Raw genomic sequence first — 17323 nt, forward strand, 5'->3', positions numbered from 1 at the left:
ATATACCCCAATAATACAAGAATACTTTATAAATATCTATTATATATAAAAACCTTGTACGCTTGTGTGAAAAAAATGAAGAAGAATAATCAAAATATAGTGCCATCAAAACTGTTGCATATGTGTAATTTAATTTTTTTGTAGAAATAAACCTCTTCTATATCTTATTAATCTTATAAAAAAAACTACTTTTATATCTAATTTCTCCCCTCATATATATAAAATTGTCTTGATCTTCGTGCTATAGATAAAAAAACAAAATATCTCACCAATTTGCTTTATTAAGATACAAAATCTCATGTAAAAAAAATGACATTTCGATAATAAACTATAACAATGTATAGTTTAATAGCTAATATATAATTTTAAAATATATTTTATATAAAAGATATAAAAGATTGAAAAAAGATTTGTTTTCTTTTGAAAAAATTTATTATAAAATTATATATATATATCTTATAGTTAAGTACATATTCAACACTACTACATACTCGAACAATCTTTTTGTAACAACTACAGACGCAAATAGCTAACATATAAAGGAGTGTGAACAAACATTAAAAGAATATCCTGCAAACGCAAATAGGACGTAACTATACATGTCATAAATGTTCAATGAAGTAGTTTTTAAGCGATGTTACCTTTATACGTAGGAACACTACGCTGATCGACACATATTTGAGCGAGTATAATATAATTTACATTACAAAACTTTCTCAAGTCAGAACATATTCATAATGCAATACAATGTTGCAAGTTACGAAAATCGTGTTCGTCTTTCCGTAACACTTTATATTTACATCACAACGTGAAATTAAGTTAGAATTGCATTGACTGATGGCGACACAATAACTTATAATTGATTTATGATCAGTCCATGAAAAAATAAGATTACAGGTAGATCTCGAGATAATAATAGTAAATAATATAGTGTCTGTATATAGGACTTAACTCTTTGATTGTGTATTTTCTACATAATTATAGGGGCTTAGATTGAATTCTTTCATTTCAAGATCTAATCTCTGCTTTTTTTTTATGTATCCAAATTTACAAATCAATATGAATGTAAAAGCACACTTTAAAATATTCGAAGTGTTGTCAAGAGAAGGTAAAATGGTAAAGATAAAAAGGAAATATTTTTCAAAATAAGGTAATTAGTCTCACCCTGTATAGCCGACGCGCCCAATATAATATTATTTGTATACATTTCATTTATTGGTTCATAATTTTGATAAAAATGGCCCCAAAATGTCAGTCTTTTTTTGTCGTTTGAATTTTGTTAATTTTCATTACAAGTAATTGAGCATATGACTGCTATCTGAACATAACTTACTAGTCGTATTTACTATATTAAAACATGATTTACATACAGCATCCTATAGAGCATTTTGTTTATAATACATATATACACATAATAAAAGCTTATTGAAGTATTTCAATATAGTGAGTAATTGTGTTACACAGTATTTTGTATAATTGTGATAACCTATAGATAACTGTGCTCTATAAGAAAAGAAAGATATAAGGTTGTATTTTGCTTTTTACACATAAGTAGATCGAGTTCTCGCTAGCAAATGAAATGCGAAACACTTGATTAGCCAAATAGCCGAAGTGATCAATGTGCATGGTCAATTTTGTGATAGTTTGCTAATCCTGTGTTTCAAAATTCAGTTCCAGTATTGAAAATTTATATTGTACGTAACATGTCAATTAATTGTTCAATTCTGGTCGGTTCTATTACTCAACTAATGCGATTGGTTAATTCCAATGAAATAATCGACCGGTTAAGTTAATCAAAAATCGTGAGATTAAACGTAACAGAAAGTGAAATTTAAAAACTTATATCTTCTTTTTACAGTTATAATATATATTATATATATTAAGCTACTAATTTTGCAAATAAATTAAACAAAATGCCCCGCGATATATTTTATGATTATTATCTGTTATTTTCGTAGAAATGGAGTATTTTATTCTCTTTGTGTTACTTTTTTTCATTCATAGCTCGCGTGTGTGTATATATTATATACACACACACACACACACACACACACACACACACACATATATATATATATGTATATATACGTGTAATTATCGTTAAGTGCTACAAACTGATTAAAAACTCGTCCTTAACAAAAAACATAAAATTTTTAAACTGACCTAGGGCATTTGATTTGTAAAATGCGAATGTTTATGGCTTAGAATTAGTTACACCTATTTTCTGTCGTTCATCAATTTCATCTTATCTCACTTACATATGGCTCATCTTTTATTAATGTCCGAAACACTCTCACACGCTCTCTCGATTAAACATAAGTAAAAAACAAAAGCAACAAATTGCATCAATAAATAAATAGGAACCAGCCTTATATGTTACATGAAGTACTAACAGATAAAACTATACAAATAATACAAACAATAATAATAATGCGGAATTTGAAATGCAGTCCTGAGGAAATATTGACTGAGAAGATACAGTTCTGTTTACAGGTAATAAATTACAAGACAGACAGTGCCTCAGTTTGATGCAACAGCTATAATTGTTATATCATCATTCTTCTCCGTTTTTTACCGTATGCTGATTTTACTACATTTACTGTTTCCATGAGAAGAGTATCTAGTATAGCTACGGTGAGGCCATTCTTCACTGCTAATTCGTCATGATGAAACTTGGTCCACTCATCCTCCTCGGCTTGAGCCTCTCTCGCCAGAAGCTCGTCTACTCTGTCTCTGCGTTTTCTGCTCCAACGCATCACCATGTTTTCCCGCTGCAGTTTTGCCTTAAAACCGAACAGCGTGGCGACTTCCTTGTTAACGTACTTGATGAGTTCTTCCTCGGACTTCGGTATCTTCATAATGGGCTTTGTCTTCACATTCGGTTTCGTCCAACTCGGACCAGGTTTCTCATATTCCGCTCGGTAGACTTCGACAATGATTTCCTTGCAGAGATTGAAGAGAAAGGTGTTATAAATCCGTCTGTCCCTCGCCACACTCTCGTTCTCGTCATTGGTCAACTCGTAAATTTCGGCAGGCACTTCCAAACTCGCGATGTCCTCATCAGCTAGCTTGGCAGCATATATCAGAGCCGCGGCTCTTTCCGTGAATGCTGTCAGCTCCTCAACGTTTGATGGTATCACAGAAGTCACCGGAAGGACGAGGTCGAGCGAGGTCAGTAATCGACCGTCTCCAGGTGGTGTATAAGGAGGCGGCGGCTTATTCGGTATTTCTCGAACGTAGTAAGACACTTCCTCCGCTTCTAATTTTTTGATCTTAAAAAGCAATATGCACACGTGGTTAGAAAATTTTGACATCTACACAACATGCGGAAAGTGTTATTAAACATACAAAATACGTACCTCCAGTTCGATTTGTAGCTGTTCAATGCGAAGCAACTTAGCTTCTAGTTCGGCGACTTCCAAGCCAGGTTGCTCCAGTGAAGCTGCACGAAGTAGCGAAAAAAAAAAAAAATATATATATATATATATACATACATATACGTATACCCACACATGTATATCAATAAATATGACAGACAGGCAGAGAGATAAATTCCTTGGGAAAAGCAACACGAACCTTCACATTACACGGAATTAACAAATTGAGTGCCTTGAGAAAAGGAAGAATAAAGAACTGAAGGGAAGGAGAGAAAAGGGACACGTCCAAATAATATGCTGAGAAACAAATGTTTTCGAATGCATGTATGAAATGATATAAAGCTATGATAAGGGATAGACACACATTTCATATATGTATGTGTGTATGTATACTATATATATGTATGTATATACATACATATATATAAAACACTTATACACAAATGGTAAAAATCTTTTTTGACAAAAAGAAAAAGGTAAAAAAAGACAGAGAGGTAGCTATTGAGATAAATAATTTGTGTTGTGATGCACAATATTTACAGGCTTTTCTTTGTGCGACATACGTATTAATAATGAAAAAGGATCAAGCATTTCATGCGACACTGATTTGTACAGAGATAACAAGTCAATGTTCGTATCATTCTTAGTTTCGTGTATTACCTTTAGACAAATATAATCTCGACTTTGCTATTTGTCTGAAAATAAACAACACATGGCTATACCAGGCAACGCTTTTGCACAGGAGAGCACACAGCCATTATAAAAAACAAAAAGTGTTTTTGTAGTATGTGTGATATAGATCGAGATATGTGTAAATATGTATCGAGTGTCTGAGATGAGAGATGAGCTTCACATAAAAATTGCATCGCATGATTTCACTCGAGAGAATGACAACAATAAATTCATAAAAAGAAAAAACGACCCACTATCTCCTAACATACAAGGTGTGTTTGAAATATGTTATTCGATTCTTGCAATTTTATATATTAACTCGAATAGCATCTTTCAAAACTTATTACTTATTGACACTATCTTGCATTTTCTGCATTTCATTTCGAAAATGCCCATTCGATAACAACATCGTTTGAGTCTCATGTATTACACGCAACAACTTTTAACTATATATGTATATATAATACATAATATATATATATATATTTCAAGAGAAAGCCGGAAAGTATGTACACAATTATCAGATACATACGTACATAGTATAGGATTAATATTGTGTGTAAAATTCATACAGTAAAGAATTTCAAATACATAGCAGAAGTTATTTAATTTAAAAACAACTCTTTTCATAAAGTCTCTTTCTCTCTACTTCTTTTTTTCCTATTTTTACATGTATGTAAATTTCAAGTAATAAAATACATTGATGTTTTAGATATATTACATAGAATATAACGAAAAAATACCTTTTAATTTGTCGATCATGGTCTCGATGTCCTTTTCGGATGTAGCGACGATAGACGCGGAATGGAAATTGGTCTTTATGTCATTCTGACTTGCTCCTTTAGTACCGCTCAAAAGATCGTCGTCCAGGATATCGATATCTAGCCTGGAGTCATTGAGATCCCTTGGTGAATCCATCTCGATCTCGGATACACCCCGCGGAGTTTCGCCGGCTTCGCTGGAATCAGACGAGTCGTCCTGCTCCTGCAGCTGCGCGACTTTCTCACGCAATTCGTACATTATCCGCGAGGATTTGTCGTCCGCGTCGTGCTCGGCCAATTTTGAAAGAGCCACGCTTTTGTTCTCGAATAATCCGACATCGCTGGTCTCCATCGATAGCTTCACCTGTTTTGTTTCTTCCCGGAATCGATCCCTCGACACGTCCATTTTACGAGAAGATTCTTCCTGAATCTTCTTGCTTGTCTCAAGCGACAAACTATCATCTTCCACAGAAACCCGTCTCAAAAATTCATTGATGTCTTCTGTCACACTCTTCTCGCTTTTTCGCGAATTGCTTGTAGACTCGAGCGATGATTTCTGCGAAAGTTGGTCCAATATTCTCAACACCTCGTCTGATTTTTGCGTAACTTCATACCTCTCCGGTAAACTAGATTTCTTCGCAATACCTGCTTTCGAAGAGTCATGTTTGTCTAAAATTTCGGATACTTCGAGGCTCTCTTCGGAGATATCTTCGTACTCCGGATCTTTCAGTATGTCAAAGGTTTTGTTAAGGTTTTCCGTTACTTTTGCTTCTTCTGATGTCGCGGTTTCATTATTTTTCGGATCTACATTATCTTCAATCTGCACAAGAGCCGCGTCATCTCTTATCGACTTGAGAGAATCTCGCGACGGTGCAAAGTGTTTCTCCAAAGTGTCTAATCCACTCTCGGCGACTTCCACTAAATTGTCTAATTGTTCACCGTCCGAGCTGTCCTGTTCCAAAATTGGTTCCAAACATTCTTGTATCTCTACAAATACTTCTTTACTTTTTTCCACAACGCAACGATGATCTTCATCTGTTTCCTCTTCTTCAGCCAATTCGACTTTAGCATCGATTTCAAGTTCCGATAAAGCATTATCTTCGATGCTGTCTGAATCCAGTTCTGTTATTATAATTTCTTTTACCTCCGACATCGTCTCGCGTGGGCTCTCCTCCTTGTCATGTTTGTCGTCAGTTTTGATTTCTAACCAACTATCCGTTGCTTCCTCCTGTTTAGATTTATTAGCTGTACTTTGAGAAATCACATTGTTTTCGTTTGTATCTTCTTCCTCTTCTCTCTTTAACATTGAAGTATCCGAAACTGTTTCTAGTTGATTATTTATATTAATATTCATATCACATAAGATCTCTTCAAGGTGATTCTCTGCGCTCTTCTCATCGTCCTTCGCAATATCCTCTACTTTCTCTAACAATTCGGTTATAGAATCAGAAATATTAAACTTCTTGCCGTTAGAAATATTTTCTACTTGATTATCTTCTCTAGCAATTATATCCAGGATATCGTCGAGCTCGTCGTTATTTTTAATTGTGTGGGATTCCAGCGTTGTATTGGTAAACGTCACATTGTGCAGTTCGACATCAATAGATGCTTCCTTGGAAATAAACGCTGACACATTCGCTTCGCCCGCTAACTTGCTCTTAGCTTTCTTGTCATCAACGTGCACATCTCGTTCCGACGTGTTGTTAGAACTATCGTCTATATGCTCCGATACTGATCTTGAATCTTGCGAATGTTTTTGTTCTCCTTCCTCATTTTGCGCGACTTCGAATGAGTCGGACGTTGTCCAGTCATTGTTATCCTGAGAAACATCTTTCGGAGTAATTGTACGCAATTGACTTTGATCAGTGTTGGACGCCAGTGAATTTACATCTTTCGACACTTCAGGAATATATTCCGACAACTCTGAAGCGTCACTGGCAAGATGACGCGAAAGTTGGCTTGAAACTACGCTCCGAGTACTCTGCGAATTATCGTCAGATGTTCTATAAGCTATTTTCGAACGGTGACCCGATATTATAGGAGAATGCAGTGATTTAGTGCTAAAACGTTCGGAAAGCGTTCTAGACAAATATATTTCTGCCGAATGATTCTCCTTCGTTTTTTCTTGTTCTTCTTCTTCGCTTATATCCTTTTTCGCGTTGTCAACAATCTCGGTTGCAATATCACTTCTTTTGCTTTCCTTGGAAAAAATCTCAGATATTGACTTCACATCGAGTTTCGACAATAAATCATTCAACGATTCTTTATTTCTATCTTCCAATGTTGCGCTGTAATTGTTTTCACTGTATGTCGTTGTTTCGAGGTGCTCTGATATTATAGATCTCTCTATTTCATTCATGATCTCTTTGCTTTTGGCTTCGTAATCGATCTCATGAACTGAATTAGATAGGCTAATTGCTTCTTCCGGAATAGTCGCGGATATTTCATCGTTTATTATCTTATCCGTTACGTCGTAACTTAAATCCTTGGATTTTAAGTTTTCGTCATTGATTGAAGTGGCAAACGATTCGGTATTAATTTTCGTCTCGTGCGATATCGTTTGCTTCTCTTCGTTTGCGATATTAGATATTTTGTCGCTGAAAACCGACTTGGATATTACGTCTGATGTGTCTTGCAACGTATTCTTATCGTCGTTATCCACTTTAGACTTCCCGTTCGATTCCTTACTCAAGCGCGACATTATCTCCCTCATGTTGTTCTCGAGACTGCTTATGTTCTCGTTCAGATTTTTGTTGTTTAATTGCAGAAAATCTAATTTTCGGGAAAAACTGAGCGTATTGAAATCAACTGTCGCGTGTGCAACATTTTTCGTAGATGAGTCAGACTTACGCGAAATAGATGTCGAGTAATCGACACTTTTTATTCCCTGAATATCAGATTCTATTGTTGAAATTTTTCGTTCGGATTTATTGATACTTACGATTAGTTCATTATCTGTGGATATGGTATTTTGATGACTCGATTTTACATCCGACATTGTTCGCACTTCTAATTCTGTGTTAGAATTTATTTGAATGTCTTTTGCATCGCGCGATGCAATTACAGATTTTTGAGCGTGTTTTCCGAATTGTGAGTTATTCATAGACGATGGTCTGGAAATCGGTGTATGAACTTTATTATGTGTTCCTGTCAATGTATGGTCATCAAGCGTCGTCTGAATGTTGTGACTATTGTCAGTGATATTTATTGATTTTGAAGCAGTTGTATCTGTGGTTTTTACAGAGTTCTTACTCGAGCTCTCTCGCTCATCGTTATGCGTCAAAAAAGACGCAAGTTTTGAATTCTTTGGTTGATTTCTCATTGACAGAAGATCAGACTCCGATCTGGATCTCAATAAATCGTTCTTCTTATAAATATCTTCTATTTTCTTAATATGCGGTATTTCAGGTACTTTGTAGTCGGCCAACGACCTCGGTTCTATAGCTAACTTATCGGTTTCTTTGAAACTTTTCTTTGAATCCAATTTTTTACGCATCTTGTGAATGCTCGCGTCATAAATCTGTTAAACAAAGAAAAACGTTGTCGGAGAGATAAATTTTAGAGATAATAATCAGATATTTATTTGATAGTATATTGCTTACCTTGATTTTATTCAACAAGTTCGTTTCCATATCAAGTAGCTGTTTCTTTGCTCGCTTTTTGGCTTCTTTCTTTAGACGCGCGATCTCGTTACGTCGTTTTGCTACTTCCTCGGTCAAAGCTGTTATCCTTCCTTCAATGTCGCTCATGTCGGACGACACGGTGGTATCTACAATAGAGCGCAGAAGTCTCTCTGATTGCAATCAGAGTTTAAACGTATGCCATATAAGTTGCATTCGATAAATTATATATTTATAATCAAACATATGACACTTGTAATTCGCAAAGAGTTTCAGAACCACGTAAAAAAACAACCAGCTATTTTATTAAATTTCAAATAATTTCTAAGTTACCTTGTAAGACTGCTTCCGCAACAAGTTTGTAATATGCTGCCTGTTCCATACGAGTCACACGATCTTCCTCCGCTTTTAACCTCGCGTGTCGGGCCATGTAATTTTCTACGCACTTCTTGCGCGATGTAAGTGCAACTTCGCGTTCAGTTAAAATTCTGGAGAAGATAGAAACACTTACAGTTTTACGAATAGACAAAATGGTGCATGCTTCTAATGTGTGGATTGCTACTCTTTCTGCAGAAAATCTATTTTTGCAATGCTCCAACTTAATGTAGTGCGAATGCACGGTTTATTATTAGATTTCTCCCCAACACGGACACGTGATTTCAGTGATTCACGAGATTTTATTAGTAGAACATAACGTGTGAAATAGAATATAACGTTTACAACATTATAAAAGAGAATAATCAAGAGGAAAGAGAAATCAATGTATCTAAATACACACAAATATGTACAAATGTTGTTACTTACTGTTCAAAATCTTTGTTTTCCGACTTCTTTCTAAGTTCCAATCTTATAGATTTCGAGAAACTCGTTTCACTTTCGGAATGGGATATGGTAAATGAAGTGGACACGTGAATTCCCTGTTCGTTCTTCGAAGGGTTTTCAACATTATTTTCGACATTTCTATTGAAAGCTTGTTTAGAAATTATACTTTCCTTGGTCTCACATTTGTTTGTCGAAGTTTTATCTTTTACAACTCCTGAATGTTTGCGCTCCGATTCGTCCAAAATTAAGCTTTCGTTATTGCTATCTAACTGAGAAGATTCATTTTTCAGTTTTGCTCGTTTATCGTGATGATTAAGAAGTCCCTCAAATATGTAAGAACTAGATATCGATCTCAGCACATTTTCCGTTAACGTACTGGAAGACGATTTGGTTTTCTGGTAGTTGGAACTTTTACGTTTGGAATTTGTTTTTAGTTCAGTACTATGTTGCGATTTTTTAGATACGTCTCTATCACTTACAATAGATTTATCACTCTTTTTCGAACTTTGGCTCGAAATTGTCTGCAACAAATCTTCCGAGATTTGTGGCGATTTTGTCGTTTTCGTATTGGTGTCTTGCAGTGTTGTGTTTATCTGTTCCTCTATGGATTTGCTATTGGCGTTCGAGTTAGATGTCAAATCTTTGTTTCTCTCTCGTGAGATCGTCGCAGTTTCTTCGGTCTGCAATATTCTCGACAACTCTTCCAGCACGTCGGATTCAGATTTCACGTCTAACGCGTCCGGTCTCGGTGACATCACCAGAGATTCCTGACTTCCCAAAAGTTGTTTCATAGAATGTCCTTGATATCGCTTAGATTTCACGTCGAGTTGATTCTGCTTCTGTCGCAGAACGTTAGCTCCGGGCATTTTCTCTTCGTATTTTCGTGATCTTACTTCGTATTTTAACACATCGCTTTTCTTCTGCGATTTTGCAAGAGACTTTTGAAGTTCTTTGCTCTCGTCACATCTCGTGTTAGTATCCTTAGCTAAACGCGTGGATACGTTGGACTTGATTGAGTCCAATTTGGAGTGCACGTCGCTTCCGAGCGTTTTTAGACGCGCGTCACCCTGAGACTGATCGTGCAGCGACTTATCCGAATCAATCACAGAGCTCAAAGAACTGTTACTGCGTATGTCATAACCCTTCATAGGACCCGATAACTTTCTTGGCGATTGACTATCGGCGCTCCTTTTCAATTTCGTCAAGATATGATTTTTTGTCGACATGTCTTGAGATTGACTAAGCAGAATTCTCTCATGTTGTAACAACAATGTACGTTTCTTTATAATGTTTACAGCTGCTTTTATCCTGTTAAAACAAATAGTACACTTAATATAGTGATTACTTACACAAAATGTGTATATAAGTACGATTATACATAAATTATATAAACCTCTCTGCGTAATGCGTTCCTCGTATTAGTTTCATAAGCAGGGCTCTCTGTTTCTTTTTTAAGGGACGGCTGTCCTGGCCTCTATTTTTTAACGCGCGCTTCTGGTCTTCTAGCTGCTCTATTTTCTTCTGCTTATCATACGCTATCTCCATGTACGCCTTATAAATTTCCTCGAATTTGGTACATCGTTCCTTCTCGTGTTTTATAAGCCGTTCGTTTTCATTCAAACACTGCGCTATCTGAAAAAAAAAAAAAAAAAAAAACCGCGTTCCAGAATAAAATATGTAGTGTTCACAGTGTTACAGATGCACAATAAAACGGAATTACTTCTGAATACTGCTGATTTTCGATGCTGAGCTCTGCAAACGAGCATGTTACGTCTCTCGAAACAATCTCGGTGCCAGTCTCCGTTTTTTTCGACGACGTCGTTTCATGTAAAATACTAAACTCTGACATGACATTTTTGATTTTGGGCAGTGATATATCGTCTTCTACTTGGTCCAAAGTTTCATACTTAGAATCTAAAGACAGCTGAGAAACTTGATTCCCCGCTAAAAGTTGTTCATATACTTTTTCGCGTATTTTCGATAATTTATTCTCTGCATTTCGTTCGTTCAGAGATAGATCCGTTTGAGTTGCCATATCATTCACCGTTTGGGTTTGTATTTCTGCCACTGCTTTATTCAACTTTCCATAAGTTTTATTTGACTCATCAACATTGCCTTCGTCGTTCGGTTTCCGGATTTCGACATTTTTCTTCATATAATCAAGCAAATTAGATGGCACTGTAAAAATATTTCGTGTATTTACACAAACAAATTTGCATGTGATAGTGTGTTCACACATACACAAAATTACACAATATTTAAAAGAGAAAATAAATTAGTTCCTTCTTACAATTCTCCTCAACATCCTCTTTATCAATCACCAAACTTTCTCCAACTTCCGCAGTCTTTTTCAGTTCTTCATCTTTTTCACTTATTTTCTGTAGTTTTTGTTCCTGTTCACATGTTGCATTGTATAAATGTTTTTCAACATCCATAACTTGTCTGAGAGACTCAACGTGGGAATCATAAAGATGGAGCTCTGTCTGAAATTGCATATATAAAGCTGTTGGGTGCATCTAAAATTTCAATTTTATTTCATTAAAAATGCACGGATATTATTTTCGCTGGTTAAGTAAATATGTAATACTTATATACTTACCAATTGTATTCCTTCTTGTATTCCTTTTTCAGATTTGGTGTGCGATAACTTGGATTTTGGACATCTAGTATCTATCTCCAAGTCATTGCTTTCTATACAATTGCTTCTTCGTTTAAATCTAGGCTCAAGAGTCATCTTCTCTGGTGCGATTAAATTGTGAAATTCTTGTTGAGTATAGCCATCTCTGAAGGAGATTCTTCTAGAATCAAACAACGAATCTGGAAGTGTGTTGACATCCATATCATTCGAATCATCGTTAGTAGTCGCTTCTTTAGTAAACACGTTCTGGGAATATGACTCCTCATCTTTTTCAGTGTGTGATACGGTTTCCACTTGCGTCATGTTTAAATGTTCTGAATATGATGTATGATTCTCTGAAGTCTTAGCTAATCTAGCGGAATTGTTCACGTCACTTTCTGAAAATGTTTCAGAATCTATACTCTTCGAATGCCGTGTAACACTTATAGGATAAGCATTTGCACGATTCTTAAAACTATTTGTTATTTCGGATGGTGATTCAATATTTTCTAATGATTCGTCTAAATTCGTACTACGTTTCCCTTCGAGTTTGCTTGTATTCGGCATTTTATTTTTATCACATATTCTCTTTGTTTGTTCCTTACGGGTAATGATCACTTTATCTTGTTTTAACTGTTTACTATCTAATTCAGATTTATATTTTAAGTCTTCTATCTCAAGTTTCTTCAAGTTACAAATGTCTTTCAATTTATTTTCATTATTAACCGAACTACTGACTTTATTATCACTCAGTATAACTTCCTCCGACACTTTCCAAGATGGAAAGGCGGAAGTTTCATTATAATTACCAGATATTCGAGGTTTACCTGCTGAAACATACTCTTTTATTGAATCCACAGACTGTACATTAAAAGATTTTTGTCTTTTGTCACTATCTTTTTTAACGGTAGACGTAACAAAATTTTTATCCTTCGATGTTGTCAAATCACTTTTTGACATGTATAGCAATCTGTCATTCTTCAATAATCTTATGTCACTTGTATCAACTGTGTCTCTTCTAGAAACGTGTCTTGGACTTCGACTGCGTTTGACTTGATCTTGTACTGATTCGTATCGTTTTGCACACAAAAAATCATCTTTTTTTATTCTCTTAGATCTATTTTCCTTCTCTCTGGAACTGTCCCTACCATGTTCCTTTTTTTTGCTCAAATTAAACGCTATAGATACATTAGGTGCCTTTAGTGGCTCTATTTCGCTATTTATAACCGATGATCCAGCTACAACAAAGTCCAATTTTCGTTGCACTCTCTCTCCAGTTTTTGATGTCTTGTCAGATCTATTGTATAAAATTTCCTTTGTTGATACTTCAGACCTTGTCGACGACAACTCCTTTGAGATAGTATTTTCTCTGCTTGAAAACTCCAGTGTTTTTGAGGTAATTTTCACATCTGGTATTTTTAGTGGTCTAATATCCATCTCTTGTTCAATTACCGAAGAAGCTAAATTGCTCTTTACTACAGAATTTGGATCATGTATTCTTACACTGGTATCATGATCTTTTAAAGCAAACTTTTGTTTCACTGCGCTAATAAATGGAAATGGATATGAATATCCTGGACATAAAAACAAGTTCTTTATATTCAGTGGTTGAATGCCTAAGTAAGGTGAATCTCTCTTCAAAGTTTGCACTCTTAGATCTTGTGTAAGTGCTTGTTTTTGTGCTGTCTACAATAAAAAGAAATCATATATAGAATGTTGCGTATTTACAATCAGAAACATTTTTTGCAAATACAACAAAAATAAGTATTGTACTTACAACAGCAGAAATCTCAGCTCGCTTAGCAACAACATCTGGATCTGTGAAGAAGACATATTTTTTTCTATCCTCTTTATGACTACTATTCTTCATATTTTTGTGTAAACTATGAAGATAACATTCTGTGTTGAGTTATTATGATTTATAGGTTTTGATTAACAGCACATTCAACTACAATGAAAAACAAGATCAAATTAATGTAAAAAAAAGAAGATATATAATCTTATATCAATATCAATAATAACAATAATATTCAAAGATTTGAAACAATATTTATATATACTTAACAAACTAGTATCGCAGTATAGTATATGTTAATTATATTATTACAGCAAGTGTTAACAGTTGTGTAGAATTTTTCTTTACTTTAATGTAAATTTCTATACGCCAATGGTTACAAATAATACATTCGCATACATGCACCAATAAAACAAGAAATTTCCAAAAACAGTATTTTCGTAAAAGAAAAACTATTTGCTAATTTACAGCGTTGTGTATCTTGAGTAGTCACAGTGTAAGGTGCAATTTTTAATCACCGACACCGCGACATGTAATCTTACCAAGAGTTTATTTTCAGCTTGGGATATGTCTTTTTCCCGTCAATACAAGAATTCCATGAACACCGTACTATATGTTACTACCTATATCACGTCCTCAGCAGTTTGCCACAACGACCGTTTGTAAACCGTGGTCACGTGGTACAGAACTTGCTACTCGTTCATCAAACATGGCAACCAATGACGACGGAGACACGCACCGCAGAGACGTTAATCGATATCAACGTTACTGCGAGAATTTCATGGAAAACGAGAACTGCGACGAGGGAGCATAATGACAGCTCTGTGCACACTCCATTTACTCGCATCGCCGGCCGCGTACAAGTTACACCACATGTTTTGCCACATGTAAAAGCATCAAACTCAAACCTTTGCCATTTTCGAGACGTAAAATATCTTTCTTTCTCCCTCTTTTTCTCTCTTGCTACACGTCGTAAATTCCAATAAAATCTACGATACACCTGCAGCAACCTGTAGCTAATAAGTAAACACGCACTTTGATGTATCCCCTGTCATCGGATTGGATTAACGTGTATGTACGTACACGTGAGAGGAGCCAATCAGTGAACTGACGCGCGCGCCCGTTACATGTGTACTCCAATGAGGACTCACCCAGAACGCGACTTTCAACGCTTTTTATCGCGCCGCCATTTTGCGCCACAACAGCGCCTCTCCAGAAGAAATCGAATTTAACCGACTATTTAAATTCGAAAGAGGGTAACGGCATGTGATCACTGGTCTCGCGCTTTTTGCAACGTGTGTGTGTTCATCATACAACAAATTGTTATCTTACGAAAAATTAGGGTATGTATTTATATAACGACGTGCAATTAAATGTAGACTGTAGCTAATTGGCAATGTTATTTTGTTTCCAATAAAGAAATAGACGTCAAAATAATGTCCAATCAGCCAGAGTGGAAGCCAATAGTGCAAAAAACTGTTGCCGGTCTCGAGCAAACGTTTGAGGAATTGCAGAAAACCTGGGAAGATATAGGATGCACAGAGAACGTACGGGAGTTGTATTACGAGCAAGCTCACGAACACATAATGGATTTGTTACATGACATGGTCATCGAATCGCAGACAAAAAAACAGCAGTTAGCGAAGAGCATAGAGGATTTGTGGAAGAAAACAAAGAAGTTGTATACAGAGCTTCAGCTGGAAATGGAGCTCAAAAGTTACGATCACATTTCTCTGAGCGATGTGCGACAAATGCTCGAGAGAGATGTGCAAAAGCTAGAGGACATAAAGGAAGAACGTAAGGCAATATTAGATAAATTATTGGCAAAAGAACATGAAATTTGTGAGAAACTGGGTGCGAAAAAATTGGATATCTCCACAAATCCTTTACCTACTGATCAAGAAATAGAGAGCTTCAAGCTTTATTTGCAGTCGCAAGAAAATGAGAAAATACGTTTGGAAAGTATTTTTGCAGATACACGAAGCTGTATAATCAAGATAATGCATGATCTCGATATATCTCCATCCTCATCATTTGAGCAATTAATCTATAATAATCCAGAGAGTTTTGTGCTGAGTGAAAACAATATGACAAAACTCATAGAATTAAAAAATGAATTGGAAGCAGAAGTGGAAGAACGAAAGCACCGTGTTGAGAAAATGAAAAAAGATTTATTGATGATGTGGAAGTATATTGATGAACCTGCTGATGTCTGTGAAACATTTCTGCAGAGCTGTTCTGGTTATAGCACTGGCACCATTAATGCTCTCAATGCGGAAATAAAACGTTGCAAGGAGAAACAAAAAGAAAACATTTTTAAGTATGTGACTACAATCAGATACGAAATAATGCATTTGTGGGATTTGTGCAGATACTCCGAGACAGAGAAGAGTACATTTGCACCGTTTCATTCAAATACATTCACTGAAGATTTGGTGACGTTACACGAATTGGAAGTAGAAAGGTTGCGCAAATTTTACGATGGTAATCGAGCAATATTTGAGCTTTTGGACCAGCGAGAAAAACTCATGATGAAGATAAAAGAGATTCTTCAGTGGCCAAACAATCCAGATCGCTATCATAATCGTGGGGGTAAATTATTGATAGAAGAGAAAGAACGCAAAGTGATACAAAAGAAGTTACCCAAAATTGAAAAAGAATTAGAACAATTGGTAAATGAATACGAGAAGAAGCACAACAAGCCGTTTACTATTTATGGTACAACATTGGAAAACGTTTTAGCAGAAACTTGGCAGAATATTAATCAAGAGGTGGAGACCATAAAAAAGGCGAGGAAAGAAGGGAAAGATAAATCCATAAAAAAATCACCCTTAAATATTTCTAAGCCAGGTACATCTCAATTAAGCATTCACAGGGGTGCAACACCTCTTCACTTGTCAAAACGGAAATTGTTCACTCCATCTCCCAATTCGTCGGCAAAAAAAAGAAACAAAACCAGTGACAAAAAACCTACCGTCACTGTGTCCAAAGTTAGAAGAAGTGGAAAATTTCCAAAAAATGCTCAAAAACACAGATCTTCCAGAGGCGGAGAAAAAAGCAAGAAGAGAGAATCACAGTCTCTCTTAGATACAACGTATAATCAGTTTCAAGGCCACATGACAAACCGAGAGGAATTGCACAGCTCGATGATACCGGACCAGGTATTAAAAACATCCACTAAGCTCAATATCGTGAAGACACCAGTACGAACACCTGCAAAACCATTAAGGAAAAATTTAGCTGCTGCCAGAACTCCCGTCACACGCAATTCCGCGAAAAAATTACCGCTCAGTCCTAGAACACCGCTTGTTAACACACCTAGATTAGCAACAGTTCAGAGCAATTTGAATTTTCTTTTTTAAATGTCTCGTGACAACAGAACTTTTTACAACATATGACGGCTAAAAAAATTTCTTATTCATGTAAATATTCTAAAATACAACAAAATTAACGTACATTAGTATTTATTAAGATTTTAACGAGTACTTGTTATGTATACGTATATATCGAATTATTCGGAAAGTTTTTTTTTTTTTTTTTTTTTTTTTTTTTTTTTTTTTTTTTTTTTTTTTTTTTTTTTTTTTTTTTTTTTTTTTTTTTTTTTAAATAAAACGCAACGTATCGAGACGTATGTGTATAAACATTGCGTAGATGAAAAC

General features: G+C 35.5%; 2 protein-coding genes across 5 annotated transcripts; one reads left to right on the forward strand and one right to left on the reverse strand.

The window, feature by feature from the left end:
• Positions 1–478: 478 nt before the first annotated feature.
• Positions 479–14669, reverse strand: LOC109852013 (centrosome-associated protein 350-like). Of its 4 annotated transcripts, XM_020422750.1 has the most exons (13): positions 14207–14667; positions 13647–13817; positions 12697–13555; positions 11852–12267; positions 11543–11768; positions 10973–11430; positions 10646–10884; positions 9235–10560; positions 8764–8918; positions 8413–8603; positions 4793–8330; positions 3360–3442; positions 479–3272 (listed from the first exon to the last, which is right to left on the reverse strand). In XM_020422750.1, the coding sequence occupies exons 2-13, from the start codon at positions 13737–13739 to the stop codon at positions 2547–2549; spliced, it is 8310 nt and encodes a 2769-aa protein (XP_020278339.1). In that variant the 5' UTR covers positions 13740–13817; positions 14207–14667; the 3' UTR covers positions 479–2546. The 4 variants fall into 4 exon arrangements, with proteins under 4 accessions (XP_020278339.1, XP_020278338.1, XP_020278337.1 ...); XM_020422749.1 differs by having other exon boundaries at positions 11543–11735; positions 11852–13555; positions 14207–14669; XM_020422748.1 differs by having other exon boundaries at positions 8413–8579; positions 11852–13555; positions 14207–14669.
• Positions 14670–14903: 234 nt separating this feature from the next.
• Positions 14904–17131, forward strand: LOC109852016 (protein regulator of cytokinesis 1-like). The gene is made up of 2 exons (XM_020422755.1): positions 14904–15007; positions 15084–17131. Exon 2 carries the CDS (start codon positions 15101–15103, stop codon positions 17024–17026), a length of 1926 nt encoding a protein of 641 aa, XP_020278344.1. The 5' UTR covers positions 14904–15007; positions 15084–15100; the 3' UTR covers positions 17027–17131.
• The last annotated feature ends 192 nt before the right edge of the window (positions 17132–17323 follow it).

The sequence above is a fragment of the Pseudomyrmex gracilis genome, unplaced genomic scaffold (assembly GCF_002006095.1).
Source record: "Pseudomyrmex gracilis isolate BER0280 unplaced genomic scaffold, ASM200609v1 scaffold_23, whole genome shotgun sequence".
In the NCBI taxonomy this organism is placed as follows: domain Eukaryota; kingdom Metazoa; phylum Arthropoda; class Insecta; order Hymenoptera; family Formicidae; genus Pseudomyrmex; species Pseudomyrmex gracilis.